The 18,222-nt window shown below is 41.9% G+C and overlaps 1 protein-coding gene across 15 annotated transcripts in view; it reads right to left on the bottom strand.

The window, feature by feature from the left end:
- Tenm3 (teneurin transmembrane protein 3) overlaps nt 1–18,222 on the bottom strand; it is a 1,310,468-nt gene that overhangs the window by 65,495 nt on the left and 1,226,751 nt on the right. For 9 of the 15 annotated variants that reach the window (XM_076553327.1, XM_076553324.1, XM_076553329.1 and 6 more), the window contains 6 exons: nt 16,465–16,491; nt 14,914–14,931; nt 13,833–13,979; nt 3,804–4,020; nt 2,647–2,766; nt 1,773–2,034 (listed from right to left, as the gene is read on the bottom strand). In XM_076553327.1, the coding sequence (XP_076409442.1) occupies nt 1,773–2,034; nt 2,647–2,766; nt 3,804–4,020; nt 13,833–13,979; nt 14,914–14,931; nt 16,465–16,491 (791 nt within the window). The remainder of the gene's footprint in view (nt 1–1,772; nt 2,035–2,646; nt 2,767–3,803; nt 4,021–13,832; nt 13,980–14,913; nt 14,932–16,464; nt 16,492–18,222) is intronic. The other 6 variants (XM_076553330.1, XM_076553331.1, XM_076553334.1 and 3 more) reach the window with 2 other exon arrangements.

Here is an 18,222-nt window from a genome sequence, read left to right as displayed (position 1 = left end):
GCTCTGCCTCTGGAGTGCTGGGATTAAAGGCGGGCGCCACCACCGCCTAGCAACTCTTACTCATCTTTTAATCCTTGTCGAGTACTCTGCATGTCACAGGCACTGAGTGGGTGTTTACTAAATGCTTGCCTACTGTGTGTACAAATAGCAGAAGGACCGCAGACATCCACGGACCTGTTGCCTAGTGGAGACACATCACTGTGGGTAAATTTCATTAGAAATCTGTCAAGCCCTGGACGGACACTGCTTCTGACTAGGGCTGCTTTGGAACAAAGAAGTTCTGAGTTACAAGGTGGACCCCGAGAAGGAAGTATCAAGTTGAATAAGGTCACAGTGAAGTTCTCTACGTGTCCGCTCAGAGTTCACTTGGCTGTTGAACAACCCCCGCCCCCCAATGTCATTTCCACAGGGTGTTTGCCCGAGAGCCTTTTTCTAACGATGCATTTCTGGATCACCTCTTTGCGTCTCTGTTTGCACTTCCCTCATAGGCTGTCTGGTCCGTGTTTTAAGTGTACGCATGCGTCGGACTCCCAGAATTCCTGTCCTCAATTCCCATCCCTTCCTGGACTCACTCTCTCCAAGTTTCCACTGACATGTCACTTTGTCAGACAGACCTTTTCCAACTACACTGTATAAGCATCCCACCTTGACTCACTTTACCCTGCTTTATAATTTTTCATAAGCCTTATCAGAATTGGAATCACATTGATTGTTTAGTCTCTTCACTTGTTTTGGTTGGTAAACTCACTGAGAGGTGGTGCTCTGTCTGGTTAATTATGACTGGTTCCTATTTGCAATGACTGCTGTAGAGTAAGTATTTCATACCTGTCTGATGAAGGCATGTGACAAACTTTTAAATATTTATGCTATTCTTATTATTGATGTAGTACTGAGGATTGAACCTAGAATCACACTTGCTAGGCAAGTTCTTTACCCATGAGCGATGTCCCCAGCCCTCTGTACTACCTTTTGCTGTATTTTAGATGATTTATTTTCAAATGTTTACATATGTGTACATTTGCCACATGTGAAGGTGGCGTGGGAGGCCAGAAGGGGGAGCTGGATTCCCTGGAGATGGAGTTACAGTGGCTGGGATCTGCCATGGGTGCTGGGAACTGAACTCTGGTCCTCAGGGAGAGCAGCCAGCGCTTTTAGCAGCTGCGCCCTCTTTCCAGCCCTGTCTACTTTTTATTTTGAGACAGGGTCTCACTAGGTTGTCCAAGGTGGCTCTGAATTCATCCTGTAGCCCAGGAAAGCCCCGAACCTGAAATGCTGCTACCTCAGCCTCCCGAATGGCTAGAATTACAGGCCTGAACCGTTGGCCTGGCCTTGGTCCATTTAGTTTTACTTTGCATTTTAGCAGAAGGTTAATTTCTATTGTACCTAACATCCTACCTTTAAGATTTGAAAGTTATTTCTAAACACAGGGGAAGGAAATAATCTATAGCTATTTCCATAGATAAAAATGTGTATTTAAGATGACTATTTCTTTAAAAGTTAGATATTTTATTCCCGTGGAGACCAGCATATTATGAAATACAAATTATTAGACTTTAAAACATGATAACTAATTTTTTTAGATAATACCTTTAGAAAGCTAATGTTTCCTGTCGAAAGTCACCTTTTCTAAGACGTTTTTCTACTCTAGCACACATACCACACACTACAGAAACCGGATAACACTAGAATCCTGCGACTGTGAAAAAATAATTCTTTGGCCACCCGTGACTAGAAATGCTTCCCGTGATGATCCTGCCAGCCGTAAACGCTACCTGTGTCTCGGGGATGATGGGGCTGTCTTCCGGGGAAGATCGGTAGAAGGTGGACAGGGGTGAGGATACAATGATGGGACTTGGCCTCACGAACCCACTGAGGTCACAGCTGGGAATATCATTCTCTTCTTTCTTCATGACAAGCGTATCCATCACATAGAAGACGTTCCAGGGGATCCACACAGTGTGGTACTGAGTGAGGAATGGGGAGCGCTCAAACACCAGAGTCAGAGAAGCGCCGCCGTTGGCCACCAGGTCAAACCTAGAACAGACAAGGCACACTTAGTGAGCTGTCATAACTAACCTAGTGAGTGAGTTGTCATCATACAACAACTAACTTAGTGAGTTGCCACTAAAAAAAAAAAAAAAAAAAAAAGCTAACGCTCTCAGGTTAGGACGATTCACAGAGACAATAATCTTTCTTCCTAATTTCCATATGAAATATTTTCAAGTCTGTACCCACAGGAATTACAGAGCTAGTCCTCACACATCCCTTGTCTAGTCACCGATTTATCTATTTGGCGTCCCCTAAACTTCCTATCTGTTCTTTGGAACCATCTGGACTTAAGTTACAGACACCAAGAAACACCACCCATAAATATTTCAACATGAATTTTCAAAGCCGAAAAGCAGTCTCCGACAAAAACCACAATACTGTGTCACGCCTCAGAAAATGGGATGAACTTTTATAGCATATGACTACATGACTTGCAGTCTCTGTCTCTTGCACTGTCCCAGGTTTTTAGAGCCTGAGAGTTGCTGCTTTTCCATTAAAAAAAAAAAAAAGCCTATAAAACATGATAGGTGATGGATGAATGCCCAGTCTTACGCTTAAAGTACTTCACACAGAGACCAAGGGATGCGAAGGACTCACATTCCATCCTGGCGGGTAATAGTGTAGCCGTATTCTGAGTAATGTAAAAATGAGACGTTGACGCCTATAAGGGGGGTTCCATCAGCAGTTAGAACTTGGCCTCTGATGACGGATGCAAGGCTGTGGGGAAAAGTACAAGAGCCTGAATGAATCTCTGCCTTCCCAGGACAACATCATCATGACTTAACAGACAATTCAGACGAAAGGTGAGATATCACTCTCAAACACAATCAGACGCTATTCACAAAAAAACCAGACCTGAAACACACCAAGAAAATATTCCTCTTAATTCAGTGTAATTTACTTCTTTAAATGCCTGGTGCTTACTCTGAGTTTTAATTTGTTGCCATCGGTTTTTTTGGAGCGTTACCAAGACTAATAATTTAAGAGATGAATTTTAAAAGTGATAAATGACGCTTCTTTCCATAGATCATATATATGACGTACTTGAAGAAAAGTATACTTTCCAATTAATTCTGGGGCAATCTGTAAATGTGCTGGGACCACACAGTACAAGATTTAAGGGGGCCAATGAGGAACATGTGTGCAACCAACTCCTAATCTGCTGCTGGGTCTCAGTGCATTAATGCTGGGCAATGACTGCAGACCCAGGAGTTAGTTCGGTGTAAATCAGCGTCTTTCGCTCAGCGAGACGCGAGACACCTGCTTTCAGTTACCGGTTGATTTTCAGGTCATTAGTGCTCCGGGGAGCACCAGTAGAGAGCTTATGCAACCTCACCGCCATGCTATTCGCAGCTCCATTACATTAATTCATAATTCATATTAGTTAGTGGGCTCAGCTAAAAAAAAAAAAAAAAGTGCACTTCTGTTTTGCCTTTTGGGGTCTTTTCATCGTGCCTTCTGTGATGCTTCCAACCGCGCTCGCAAAAGTCAACTAGTTAAATGAAGATTTATTGACTCCTTAACGGAATGTCCTGTTCCGTCTCAGGTATTTGAAATTGACAAAGTATGTGAACTGTGTCAAAAATGCTTGAACCACGAAGTTTGACGAAGAATTTTCCGAAAAGGAAAAACTATGTGTATATATTTTTTTAAAGCAATTTTCTCAAACACACACTCATCAGCACTTCACAGAAAGTGCACAGAACGGTTCTCAAGACCCCTTGTGAATCTATATAAGGGAAGCAAGCATTAACCTCTTATTGAAAGGACTTTCTCCAGGGAGCACGTGGGTGCTATCTGATCCAATCAGGAAACTGATGCGGTCATAGAAGGACTTGGCAGCTTGCTGAGATGGTGTCTGTAGACTTTGGCTAATGATATCCTGAGGATCCGGCAAGCCTCGGCAGTAGGGCTGATTTTGGCAGGAACTTTGCAGGCAGCAATCAGGATCCATGCAGTCAATGAGTCCATCTGCGGAGAGAGTAACAGGTCAGTTAGACGGATCTGCTCCTGGTGCCTGCTCCTCGCACCATGGTGTAGAGTTGACGCCTGCCTATTGGTGGGTTTGTTCCATGTCAATTGATCTGCCATTCCGTATATGACAGTGATCTCTATGAGGCATCCTTTTTGGAGCCAGAAGAAATACAGATCTAATACGGGCATCTGCGTTTACAGGAAGTAAAGATCTAGCCTCCCGATGGTTGAAAGTATTCATGTAACATTTATTCTGAGTGAGGAATATGCATGACTGATTAGAACACCTTATTACAGGAAGGAATCAGGACAAGTTGTAAACACAATTACTGGAGCCTTCTTTATTTTAGAGAAATGCACAGGACTTCCCATGCCAAGCACATACAGAAAACAGATAGGTACCCACAAAGCTCTAAAAATTAGGAAAAGTACTGCAAAGTGAGAGCGGGAAGGTGCTAACATAAAATGGGTGGGATTGGCCAGCCATCTCCCACAGAAATACTTCTAAGAAGGGTAAAGTATGTTCCAGAGGGAAGTAAGGCATTTTTCAAATTTAAAGTCGGAACTTGATCTTCTAATCTGTTTCCCCTAAAATGCAGTGTTATCAAAACAAAAGAAAAAAACCTTGGCAAGTGCAAATTAGGCATGACAATGGAGGTTATAAAAAAAAAATCAGAGCTGGGCGGTGGTGGCTCACACCTTTGATCCTAGCACTTGGGAGGCGGAGGCAGGCGGATCTCAGTTGGAGGCCAGCCGGATCTACAGAGCAAGTTCTAGGACAGCCAGGGCCACACAGAGAATCCCTGTCTCGAAAAACAGAAACAGAAACAACAACGACAAAAACAAAAAACTAAAACAACAACAACAAATCAGCCATGAAGCACAGACCTCTGGTATTCACGACATAAAGGAGTGTGGATCCAGTCACCAGTGTCTTCTCCAAGAATATTATGAAGGAGCATTTGGTGGCTCGTAGTCATGTACCACATGGCACATTACTTACACGTTATTTCTGTTAACACGAAAGTGGTCTTGACAGACTTGGGCTACTGCCTACTAATGCTGTGTGCTTGCCCAGGGCACAACCAGTCATACACAACTGGGCTGCATGTGATACGACATCAAGTACATAATATGTAACAGTGACCATAGATGATTATGCTGCTAGTTGATTATTGGTTATAGGATATCATTTGCCATCACTTTAGAGCATATTCCTATTAATGAAAAGGTTACTTTAAGCGATGTGGTGACATCATGTTATGACAACAGGACCATCACTCATCTCATGGTCACTGTCACCTTAACCCTAACCCCGGGCCGGTGACTGCCTTTTATGATGTCCAGGTTGGTGTCAGACATTCTGATGTCTGCGCAGTGATCAAATGGTCGGGCGCTGCACTTCTCAGAATGAATCTCCACCACGAAGTGAGGTATGAACGTATGCTGTGGGAGACATCTCACCAGCCATGTGATCTGTGAGTGGCTGTCAGTCAATGTCAATCCTTAAAGCCTATTTTTTATTTACCAGCTAAATACATAAAACTGGACCTGCATGGTAACTGCTTCTCTTAGAATAGACTAATCAAAAATAGCTTGAAGACACCAAACACTCTTGGGTATTTTAAAATCTTTACACGTAAGGAGCAGACTGTAATGTGGCCCTTGTGGAAAACTCAGATGAAAATATTTAAATGGTGTCTATGTTTTAATTATATAAATAAGGAGAGCTTCCAGTTTTTGAAAACTATCCTCGTGGTTTATTTGCTTTCTACCATGCTTAGCTGGCTCTTTCACTGTCTGATGGCAAACATACAAAAGGCAGTGACTGCTGTGTTGATGGGAAGACGACTCAGTGGGCGACAGTGCCTGCCACCAGGGTTTGCCACCTGAGTTGGATCCCTAAGTCCCACATGGTGGGAAAGAGAGAACTAACTCCTGCCTGTTGACCTCTGACCTTCCCAGGCCTGCCGCAGCACATGTGTACCCTTCACACACACACACACACACACACACACACACACACACACACACACACACACACACACCGATGGAGGGGTTGGGACTCTGTCCACTTGAAGGAGAATATGGCAAGCATTGGGTTTACTCCTCCCACCTCACCCACCCCCCACCCCAAATTCCCACTTCAATATTTTGGCTCTTCCAACACTCAGACCATGCGCACATGCACTCCTTCACTGTGGTTCAGAAATTTCAGGGGACCTCAAGTGTCAGGACAACTTTCAGGAGCCACCTGAAGAGACTCTCTGTCCCTAGTGTCCACTGGGATGAGCAAGGCTGTGAGGCTAGAATGGCTGAAGTCATCTTTCTGACTCCACAAGACCTAACTGGAAATCAGTCCCTCCCAGAAAAAGCAGAGTCAAAAGCTTGGGCAAAACCCAACAGGTCACATCCACAGCAGCCTCCTTAGGATCTTTTTATAAGCTTCATTGGGCCTTCTGGGCTTCTCAGATCTCATTCCTTTTTACTTTAAGTCTATTTGGGTTGGACTTTTCTTAATTCTTTGAAATGGGAAGAAACAGCATCCATAGATAACAACTAGAATTCTCTTTATTATTTCCTTTGAAGTTGGGGGAAACGTGTCTAATAGGGGTATTTGGCTTAGGATGTTGGTGTCTTTTTATATATTTTAAATGCTTGTGATAATTTCTATCCACATAGAAATGAATGAGTCTGAATTTCTGATGAGAGATATTACATATTTTTTCCTTATGGCTGACATTTTTATGTAGATGTTGCATATTCCTAAGGTCATGGGTTGCTGATTATTTGAAGCAGCATGCTTATTTCTTTGACAAAAATCTAAAACTATGTGTTGAGATAATCAAATGATACTGAGCTTTGAAATTTCATATAAATTTATCAAAATATTTCCTTCTGGCTGAGAAGCCATAAAGATGAAAAATGTCTAAATATTTCTTGATATTTCAAGAGGAAGAAAGATGAGGCCATGCTGTGGCCCTCTTCTTCACAAGGATACATTATAATAATAGTGTAAGAGATAGGCCTTTCCCCCGCCTCCATATCTCTTGAAACAGAAGAATAGTTTTCAAGACCGAGTTCTCTCAAGCAACAGATGACTGGCCTATTGATTCAATACCATTTTCGGCTTCAAAATAAAACAACCCCTTAAAAACTATTCTAACCATGAAGTGGTGACTTATAATCATATGTAGAGGTTTTATGGGGAGTTTTAGATATATATGCTCTACGCTCTATTTCATGTAGTTACTCTCTTAGTGAGCAGATTTGGAATGCCACTGCGTATGCCTGAGAGAGTAATTAAACACAGCTATTTTATAGTCCTGTAGACTCTCCCTTAAAACCATTCTTTCACAAGGGAAAGGCCTTTCCAATATTATATTTTATCTCCATTAATATGGCAAACTAAGGGTTAACTGATCCCCACCTCACTTCTCCCCCAGTGTCTTCCCTTGGGCACTCTACGGTACAGTTGCCAAAGAGGAACACCCAGGTTTAGTCACTCATCTTTGTTAGTTTATAAAAAGCAAATGTACATGTAGTCTGCAGGTCATGAAACTGCATGAGATTGACACCTTCTGAACTAATCAGTTGGAAATGCATTTTTACAAGCCTCTCTGATAACATCCATCAGAGAAGGAATCTCATTTTCAACCGGCGAGATGCAGGGACACACTGTTTGTTATTTTTCTGCAGAGTTTATCAGTAACTTGCCCAAGCAAGTGACGGATGGTTATGAATCTGGCTTCCTATAACTTGAGAAAACATTTTTCATGCTTTGTCTGCACTCACAGCAGCGAGGCCTGTCCAGTACAACTAAGTTGATTACCCACTTGCCCAAATGTACAGCGGAGCAAAATTGTCTCCGTGGAATAGCTTCTCCAAATCATTGGGATGCCATTGTAGTCTCAAGAATGTTATGTTGGCTTACATTTAGCCTAGAATAGAAGCCATATCTAGTAACATTAATCATAAAAAAAACTAAAGATCAGAAAATTTCAAAGCTCACTGAATAGCAACCTTGATTATTAGTCAGGAGTCTTTCTTTGCTTTAGGTTGCATTATAAGCGACACTATGATATAAAGTAGATATATAATTTATGCTCTCCTCCACTCGATTCTTAACATTATTGCTTTAACTATATTCTGGCCATATTTTACACATTCTTGTCTTTCCTGAGGCATGTTCAATCGGTCTTTAATAGTGGTTAGTAAACTTATTTCATAGATTGCCAAATAGCGGGTATTTTAGGTTTTGTGAGCCATGTCACTATGAAATGGTCCCTGCAAAAGAGGTCTGACAATAGATTAATGGATGAACGCAAGCACAGCGTTTCAATAAAAATTTACTTACAAATATCAGCCTGTGGCCACAACGGCCAACCTCGGGTCTTGCCTCCAGGTTTCTACCCTGTCCAAATTTTATAACATCTTAAATCACTTTCTATCACTCTTTTTATATTTTTTGGTCAGATTTAATCAGCACACCTTTGGTCAAATTAAAACTCGGACCCTAAGCTTTCCTAGAGTTCCTCTGATGGTGACTTTGTTTTGTTTGTCCACACTCGCATTTTCTTCTTTGAAGCATGGTCATTTTATTCATTTTAAACATTGTAATTTACTGATTGGAAAAATGCTACAAACCTTTATTTCCCTTAAAGATAATTATCATTATCGTCATCACCCACGACAAGGTCTAAATCCCGAGGCAGTATTGTGGTCGTGAGATTTTATCAGTGTGTCGTGCACTGTTCATGACTCTTCCCAGTAAACATTTGGCAACCTGCGTGGGGCTCCTTTTCTGCGCTATGAAATGGGACACGACTTCCAGCACATTCTTGGTCTATGGGAACCAGGGCTGTATGGGTGTCTTCAGGTTCAGTTCATATCCTTTTCATGCTATTGACTCCAGTGTGATCATTTTTTGACCTACAAAAAAACCCCTGCCTTCTAGATATTTCTAGGTGCATATTATACAGGCGTCTGAAGCCTAACATGCCTCATCCACCACATCTTTGCCCTCTTCTCTGGACTTGTCCATTCCCCTGTGCTTCCAATGTCAATCCACTACAATCTACCTACATCACTTTTGCTTCAAAAAATTGTATTTATTTATTTATTTATTTATTTATTTATTTATTTATTTATTTATTCATTTATTTATTTTTACAATAGTACAGTTCTTTATTTATGTGCGTGTACATGTGCATATGTGTACATGCATGCAGGTGCCCGCTGTGGCCAGAACAGTGTGCTGGACACTCTGGAGCTGGAGTTCAAGGTGGTTGTGAGCCGCCCAATGTGAGTTCTGGGTAGCAAGCTCTCCTTCTCTGAAAGAGAAGACTGTTCTCCTAATCACTGGGCCGTCTCTCCAGCCACAACTTCTCTCTCTACACCCAAAGTAGACGCCTGAAGTCCATTCATGACGTCTCTTCTCCCTTCCTTTTCCTCTGTACCTACTCAAACTTGAGTTCTTCCTTTTCTTCACCTTAACCATCACCCGAATGAGTTGAGTATATGTCTCTCAAACTATTCTTTACGCCATCTTGGTTTCTGTGCACACTCGCATCTCTCTCTCTCTCTCTCTCTCTCTCTCTCTCTCTCTCTCTCTCTCTCTCTCTCTCGGTGTGTGTGCTATATGTGAGTGTTCATTGGCTCACTGAGTAGATTAGGTTGTCTGGCCAATGGGCCCCAGTGACTAAATGTTGTTCCCTCCCCAGTGGGATGATACGCATGCACTGTCATACTTGGCTTAATTTTTTTTTTTTTTCTTTTAACACGTGCTCTAGAGATCAAACTCCAGTCCTTGGCTTTGCAGGCAAGAACTTTATCTAAACAACTTGAAATATGCTCAGAAATGCCCTCTGGTTTTCCTTTACCATTCCTTTCCCTCCCTCAGACACTATCTATACCTCGAGTTCTTGGATGTTTTACACTGCAATAGTTTAAAAGTGTTGCTCATTAGCTGGGTATTAAGAAAGCCATTATAAAAATATCAGAAGAAACTATGACACATATATAAGTCTATGTATAATCCTATAAGGCTCTTGTTCAGAAACAACAGGTAGAGTTTATAAACAAAGAGCTGAACTTCACAAAACATTTACTTTGTATTAGTTGAAAAAAAAAAGTCCGCATGACAAAAGATACCACAAATTGCAGAGTCAAAAGGTGAGAAAAAATCCTGGGTAAAATATGTATGATACACCCGGCCGAGAATAAGTGGACCGGAGCAAGGGGTTCGAGGAGAAACCTCAAAGAGAAAACGCTAAGCAACTCAATAGGAAAATCAAGTAAGAGAAATAAGTATGCGATTCTCAGAACAAATATCAAGAAACAAGAAATAAAAACACAAAATGCTGAGAACAAGGCAGACAGATCATCATCAATCTGGGCTGGGCCTGCATCTCAGTAGCAGAAGGTCCAATGTACAGAAAGCCCCTGGGTTTCAACAATAGCACAACAGGGAAAAAATATTATCAGTCTAAGTAGTAATTAGAGATATACACTAAAACAATAAAACAGGGACATTTCCATTCATCAGAAAAAAGGTTCTGTGTTTCAGTTTGTTGAACAATTTCATTTATGTACAATGATTATGTACAGAGTGTGACCATGGGCAAGTAACCACCTCACACCAATAAAAAGTATAGTGGTTGGGACCTATGTGTAAGGCAACAGAGTAGCAGCTATAAAAATGAAAACTTAAAGCGCCCCTTTTACCTTTCTAAAAATCTATCCTAAAGAAAAATGTTTACTTATACACACGTGCACACAAATTTACTGCACAAAATTCACCACACACACACACACACACACACACACACACAAATGCACCACACATTTCCCATGTATCAGGAGGAAAGTAGCAGCAACAGTACATCATGGTAACCGAATCTCTCATCTCAAGTAGGAACCAACTGTCTTCCAAACCAATTCTCATCTCTCCCAAGTCCCTATTCTACCAGGACACTGCAATGCTTAGAGATTTCCAGTGCCACTCTACGTTCTGATAATATCAGGCGTCTCTGGGAGGAAGTACTTAATGATCTTTGATGGTTCTGTTTGCTTTTAACCTTTCCTCCTCTCTTACCAATGCGATTACCCACCATTTTATTTACTTAGCTTGTATTTTAAAACTTGCTTCAGTGGCCTCTGAAATCTGGAGGCGCCTGTAAGAAGGGACTCGACGTTGATTCCACGGAGCGGAGATCTCTGTCAGTGACCTTCTCAAGAGGAAAGGAGTTCCCTTAGCTTCCAAAGGCCACAGCTACCCAGTGCACATGGCAGCAGTTTGACACTTAAAAAGACACAGCTACTTCCTACGAATGCACAGGCACTCAGAGTGACTAAGGACGCATGGCTCTGTGTGTTCTACTAGGGTCCCTTCATCCCGCTCCATCTGAAGCTCTTGTCCATTGCTTGAACATCCGAGAGCCACTGTGTCTGAAGGACAACAGGAGAGGAAGGGCCCAGGAAGGCAAGGACTGGTACCCTGGTGGTGAGATTGGGAGTTCAAGGCTCTTTATAATCAAACAGTGGTGATGGAGCTGGCCACACTGGGGAAAGGAAGGTAGACCGGCCTAGGAGACAAACGCTGGCCAAGGAAGACATTTAGCTATTGCCCTATATGCAGCTGTTTTAGTCTAAACTTTTATTGATTTTTAATCAGTGTATATTCATTGTACACTGTGATGGGTTCCATAAGGACATTTTTATATAAGTCTATCGCATACTTGGACCACACTTAAACCCTTTTGCTTCTGGGGATGGTCAGCCATTTTCCCCTTTCCTTTACAAAGACTGCGTTCCAACTAGACAAGAGCACGCATATATATATTTTCTTAAATTCTGACTAGAGTCAAATCAGCTTCTTCATCTGCTCCTTCTCTTTAGTTCCTTAACCTGCCAGGCACCCAGGCTACCACCTCAGGATTCGAGGAAGCCGGCCCTGAGAGTCTGTCTTTGAAGAACAACAAAATTAGGTTAGGGACAGCCCTGGAAATTATGTGAGATAAGTAGAGAATTCACAGGGGGTATTCTATTGGCTCAGATTTTCCCTCAGAGAGGGAAGTCTAGCGATAGCAGAGTTTCATGCTAATAAGAATAAACAAAGGGGGAATGAGGCCAATTCACAGCTGATAAATTTTTGAGGAAAAGGAGAAAACCCTCCTTGGCTGATAATAATACCAAAGAGTTGATTAGCCCCCTAAATTACTCTGCCGGGTCTCTACAGACTTGGCCCGGCAGTTTGCGTCCCTCCGAGAGCCAGGAGGACCTCCTCAATGCAATCTTCTTCCAGACGACAGAAATCTGAAGTGCGCGATCAAGGAGAAAAGAGCCACTCTCCTCCTCCCCCGGCACCAGCGACAATGGGGTTGACGCTCTTCGGGGGGGAAAGCAAGAAGTTAGGTTGCCATCTGGGCTATGTCTCGGAGAGGATTAACGGTGCCATTTCCGCATGCACGTGATCTTGAGGAGTTTGGGCAACAAGGTATTATCAGCTAGGAGAGCTGTGAGCGTTAGAGACTGCTGGAATCCATAAGGGGCGCGGGTGGGGGGGACTGGGAGGAGGGGTAAAGAAGGCTTTTATGGAGAGTTACTTGATAGCCAAGGAAAATGATACAGGGAAGATGGTGGGGGGGGGGGTCTGTGAGAAAGTTAAAAGGGAGATCCTCAGCTCCTCGCCAGGAAGACCAGACACATGTAGCCCATGGTGGACCAGGGTACATGGCTGCAGAGGGATATGGGCCCAGGTCATGGGGAAGAGAACTGGGCCTACTCCCCCTGTCTTTTCTGAAAACCTTCTATGACTAGTCAAGATAAGCACTCAGGAAACCAAAGGAGGAAAACCCAGAGCAATAATGGCTGCAACACGCTGAGCAATCTACACACGTTTTTCTCTTAGAACTTTCGAAACCTCTTTCGGTTCTGCTTTGCAGGCGAAGCAGCTGAGAGGTGAGGAGGTACAGATCTGCTTGAAGGCCACGTAAGCAGTCTGTGGCAGCGAAGATCTGCCTGCCTCTGACGGCTGCACTCTCTACCGACACACTACTGTCCAGGAGGAAGACCTTCCAGAGGAGAGAAACAAGCCACCAAGTAGGCGATCTCCGACCCACACAGCAACTCCACCTGCCACCAATTCACTCCTCACGGTTTGTCAAAATTAAACAGCTGTCAGGGGCAAGTATTCCATCACCAACTCCCACTCTCTAGTCTCTGAAATTAAAATACAATAGCATGGGGGATGTGCTCAGAGGGGAGAATAATTATTCCTAGCCGAAGGCTTAAATTGGGTGGAATATTGCAATCCTTTTATAGGGGTGTAAAGTTAAGGATGAAAAGGCAGTGGAATTCAGCTTCAAGGGGACTGTTCTCTGTTGCTGTCTTTTTTTTTTTTTTTTTCCCTCCCCTACCAATGTCTTTCAACAGAAGAGCTTGAAAAATGCCTGGCATCTTCTGGCTTGTTTAGTTATTAAAACACTGCTGTAGCACTCCCAATGCACAGCGTCCTGAATACCATTGTTGAGGGGGAGAGCCACCCGGGAATGAGAAAAGGGAACGGAGAACAGTGGACGTTATACAGTGGTTCCGTTCCCTTGCCTTTTCCATGAACGATAATCATCAGGCATTCGTTTCAGGAAAATCAGGGAGCGCCATGAATCCATCAACTCTCATGCATTTTCAATCCATCTAATCTTTAGGGATCTGTTTGTTCTTTTCCACGGATAACTACGTAGTCGTCACTGTAACTTATGAACCGAGGCTCTGGCGTCCAACGTGTTCTCAGGCTCAGGCTTCCTTACCTCCTTCATTGTCCTTGCCGTCTGTGCACAGGGTCTCCATGGCTACGTCACAGCCTGCTCCTCTCCACCCTGGCTGGCAAACACAATGCCAGCCGTTTTGGTCCAGTGTGCATCTCCCATTGCTGTTGCACAACCCGGGGCAACCCTCTGTCAAGACAAGGAAGGAAGAGAGCACAGTGATTTGAGTATTGAAAGCGGCTGTAGCTAAAAGAAACAGATACGGGACACTCAGTGGGAACAGGCCTTTATAAACAGCGCAGAGACTGTAATTGCACATGGATAGAAACAGCAACGTTATCCAAGGAATCTAATTCTTATCCAAGTGGCATCTTTGATTGGCCTGACCCTTGAGACACCACTTACCTGTGAAGGACAGAAATATATGCAATGACCCGCTAAATAGCTTCAGGCCAGACAAAATTAACGTGATATTCCCACTCCCCTCCCTTTCACAAAGCAACAAGGTATAGTATACGGTTTGGAAAAGCGCCTCAGGATAATAATTTCAGAATCCCCTGTTCCAATTTTTAATCTGTTGCAAACATTGCTAGATGTTTCTTAGGACACGACTCCTTAAAGCACCTTGTTGCTTTAAAAAAAAAACAAAAAAAAAAACTCCCCTAAATTCAAGAGCATGAGCGTGGACATGGGTTTATGAATGATGTTAAAAAGAGAGCATTAATTTTATCTGGCCTCAGAGTTGCCGAATATTCATGTGAAATTACAGTGTATTAAATAATTGCACAAAGTATAGGTCAGTATTAATGACTATACTTTATGCCAAGAGTACATTCCTTTCCACAGAGTAAGCGAAGCCCGGGAGAGAGGGAAGCGGCTGTAGCGTCTATTCTAACAAAACATCAGGGGTCAGGCTGCATACGGATGGGACAGGACCGACAGGATTTCCAACTGAATGTAAGAGCTGTGCATATCTGATTACTTAGGACGGACAAAATGAAATACCATAAGGACCACAATAAAACATTGATAGACTGAACAAAACACGGTAGTGGCGTGCTTCAAGACAGATAGCGAAGAGTGATAGTTTGTGACAATCTCCCTAAGGCTTTTGTGCTGTTACCTTTGTATCCTATCTTGTCTGCTTTTATGGGCAAGAAGGGAAAATTTGGGAAATAATTAATTTAATATAATCCAAAATCGAAAATTGTTTCAGTCTAACATAATTTTTTTTCCCCCCAAAAAACCAAATTTTGTCACTTCCTACCGATGGCACCTGGCATGCAGCCAACATGATCTACTTATGAAAGATGACGCTCAGGTGGGTTCTGAAGTCCCTGTGTATGAGTGTGACATGGTACTGACAGACAGCAAGGATTAAATGCTCTAAACTCCTGCAATGACCTGGCTAGTAATCAAGTCTCTTTGGCTAGCTAGTAATCATTGGGTGCAAAATACATGTAATAAAATACTTGCTCCAGCAACTGGAGTTCGTTACATAGCTCCTTATCAGGAAGATGCCCCACTTGTTTTGGATATAAGATTTAAGGAGCAACCTGGTGTAAGATGTTTAAGTCCATATTCAAATGATTATTCACGTGTTGGTCTCCGGTGAGGAACTGGAGAAGGAAATATCTCAAAGAGACGTTCTGTTTCTTAAGCTCTTACAATTACAGTCAACAGGAAGACGTCTGTTTTGACAACCTAACAACATTGTATGTAGGGATACCATCAGGCCAGGATGAGATGAATCTTGCTGCTTATTTTGTTTCCAGACAGTTACCGTCTGTAACGATGGGTTATTCAATATATAGAAGGTAGGTGTTCCTTACAGATGTGTTTGTGTGTGGTTTGTATTGAAATAGAAGTACTGAATTGCCCCACTGCGAATGGGCCGCTTTTGCGACCTGCACACGGAATTATGATAGGAAAGCCTGGATATTGCCATGAATATTTTCATATTCTAATGGAAAGCACAAACAAGGGAAAGAAAATAGGTATTCTGAGGAGGAAGGGGGAGGGGCTTTCTCTGCGGACAACACTCTTCCACCCATGTCTACGGCAACTGAAGACCCGAGAATCTGCTGTCTTTTGCTGAGCAACGTTATCAGTTCTGATGCCACAGCGTGCACGAGATTTTGTAGTTTGATAAGAATATATATTACCAAACATAAATTATGGTATCACATATATATTCTGACACGTTTAGAACAAGCCAAAGAAGTTTCCATCTGAGGCTAAATGAGATCTCTCTCTCTCTCAACATATGTTAGCCAGAATGTTCTTTAGAGTGACAATTCTTATTCTGTGATAAGAGTATTTATGATTCTTTAATTTATAATTTAAAAGCTCGTTAGCTGAATTACTAACAATAGATTTTGAAGCAAAATAAAACAAAAAACAGCAAATGTACTGTAATCTTCAGTTTTGGTTTTAGTGAAAAACTATTGTTTTAAATAGGAATGAAATCTGTGAGAACCCCAAAATTATAAAAATGAGACACAGACAATTTAAGTCTCCATACTTTAAACCTGAGGCATTTCACATTATGTAAGCCCAAGTTATAATTTACGAGACTATGCATGAAAAAGTCTACTGTTACACCTAGCGCATTCTGATACACAGCTCTATAGTTATTTATGCAATACGTCAACAAAGAGTAGGTATACAGTACCTTTAACTATCTTATCCAAATAGTGAGCTTGGGAAATTAAAAAAGGAAAAAAAGAACAGACAGACATTTCAGAAGTGTCACATGGGACAAGGAAATTTTCAGAATTCACATGCAAATTGAGTTAACTGTAGCTGACATAGAACTCACATCACATGACAGAGATGCACTTTGAATCTTCTAAAAATGCACTAGGGTCAGTTTTAGTCAATGTGGTCATGACGCCCGGGACTATGCTTTAGAGGTCAGTCTGGGGGATGCTGACCATTTCCTGCACAGGCTCTTTGGAGAACACATGCACTTTCATTCTTGTTAACGATTCCCACTAAGTAGAGCCCGTGGACTCGGGTCTTTATGACTACAGAATTTTGGAGAGTTACCACTATGAGATCTACAGTAATCCAAGTTTAATAGTTAATAAATAAATAAGCAACAAGGAAATAAAAGAAACTAAGAACCATCAGACAAATACTTCCATTTTACTTGGAAAAAGCATACAAAGCCCAGAGGCGCCTCCAGTAGCCTTTGGCTCCACGCCAGATGGACAAGCTGTATCACATATGCAGTCCATTAGGGCACAGGAGTGGTCTCAGACACTGTTTCATCTCAAGAACCATCTTGCAATAGGTTCTGTTTTTCTCAACAGGTTTACAGGACCAGCTGGACCAAGACTGCATCTCGGGCCATCCTTGTACCATTTATCTTCCTGAGACACAGAGCCTCTCCCCCTTCACTCATGATAGAGACCTAATATATTCTTAATAAGCCTCAAATCTTCTTGCTTTGTCAAAATTCATACATCTTTAATGATCTAAAATTGCTTTTCAGAGATGCTTATGTTGATTATTTTTCATTACTGATATATGCAAGTGGCAGCGGTACTCTTAAAAGAGTGATTTAAATTGCAACTTTCACATGAGACACTCAGGCCTGCTGCCTGTGTCATGTGGGTAAACAAACCCATAAGTGGTTTTGACACATCTGTACCGTGTATATAAAAAGATTCTTTGCTTTGCCACAGGATTCCATTAGAGGCTTCTGAATTGCCTTTAAAAATAAGAACGTTTATGGCTAATTGACAATACATTACAAGGGAAATTAAGGTGAACGAAGAAATGGCATTGGGTTCTACTCTGCAATCGTGACTTAGTAAGCATAATTCATCTCTTAAGCATGAAAAGAGAAACGTATTACTGCATCAGGACACTGACACAAATTTTTAATCATTCCTTCTAAGTATTGTGTAATCTGCAAGAGTTCTTTCTGTAATGGCTCATTTGATGATCTGCACATAATCATAATGATATTAATAATCTAGAGTTTTCAATTCAGGCAGGGTAGCATTTCCAAGGGAATTCTCCATTTACAAAAATTAGTTCCACTGATGACAGTTGGTGAGTATATCCTGTGTTTTTCTATCAGATCTGCTTGAGTTAATGCACCCAAAATAAAGAAGAGAGCTAAACTCTGATCTAGGTTAGTAGCTTCAAGAAGGACTGAATTTTTTCTGGTCGGTCCATCCTGTTAATTTAGCCAACAGAGTCAATTATGCAAAGCACTGGATTGATTTCCAGTAAAGGTAGGGTCATCATTGGGTCAGGAATACCAGAAGAGGAGCTGCAATCAGAAAATACATTTAAAATACACAGAAATCACAATTAGCCCAACACTTTAAATATTAGAAATACTTAATGCAGCATTCACGAGATACTAAAAATCAGCTATAAAAATATTGGTACTGAGGATAAGATACCAAGATTG

This window comes from Peromyscus maniculatus, chromosome 17, assembly GCF_049852395.1.
Source record: "Peromyscus maniculatus bairdii isolate BWxNUB_F1_BW_parent chromosome 17, HU_Pman_BW_mat_3.1, whole genome shotgun sequence".
Classification (NCBI taxonomy): domain Eukaryota; kingdom Metazoa; phylum Chordata; class Mammalia; order Rodentia; family Cricetidae; genus Peromyscus; species Peromyscus maniculatus.
Note: the sequence above shows the minus strand (reverse complement) of the source record. Positions and strands in the feature narration are given on the sequence as shown.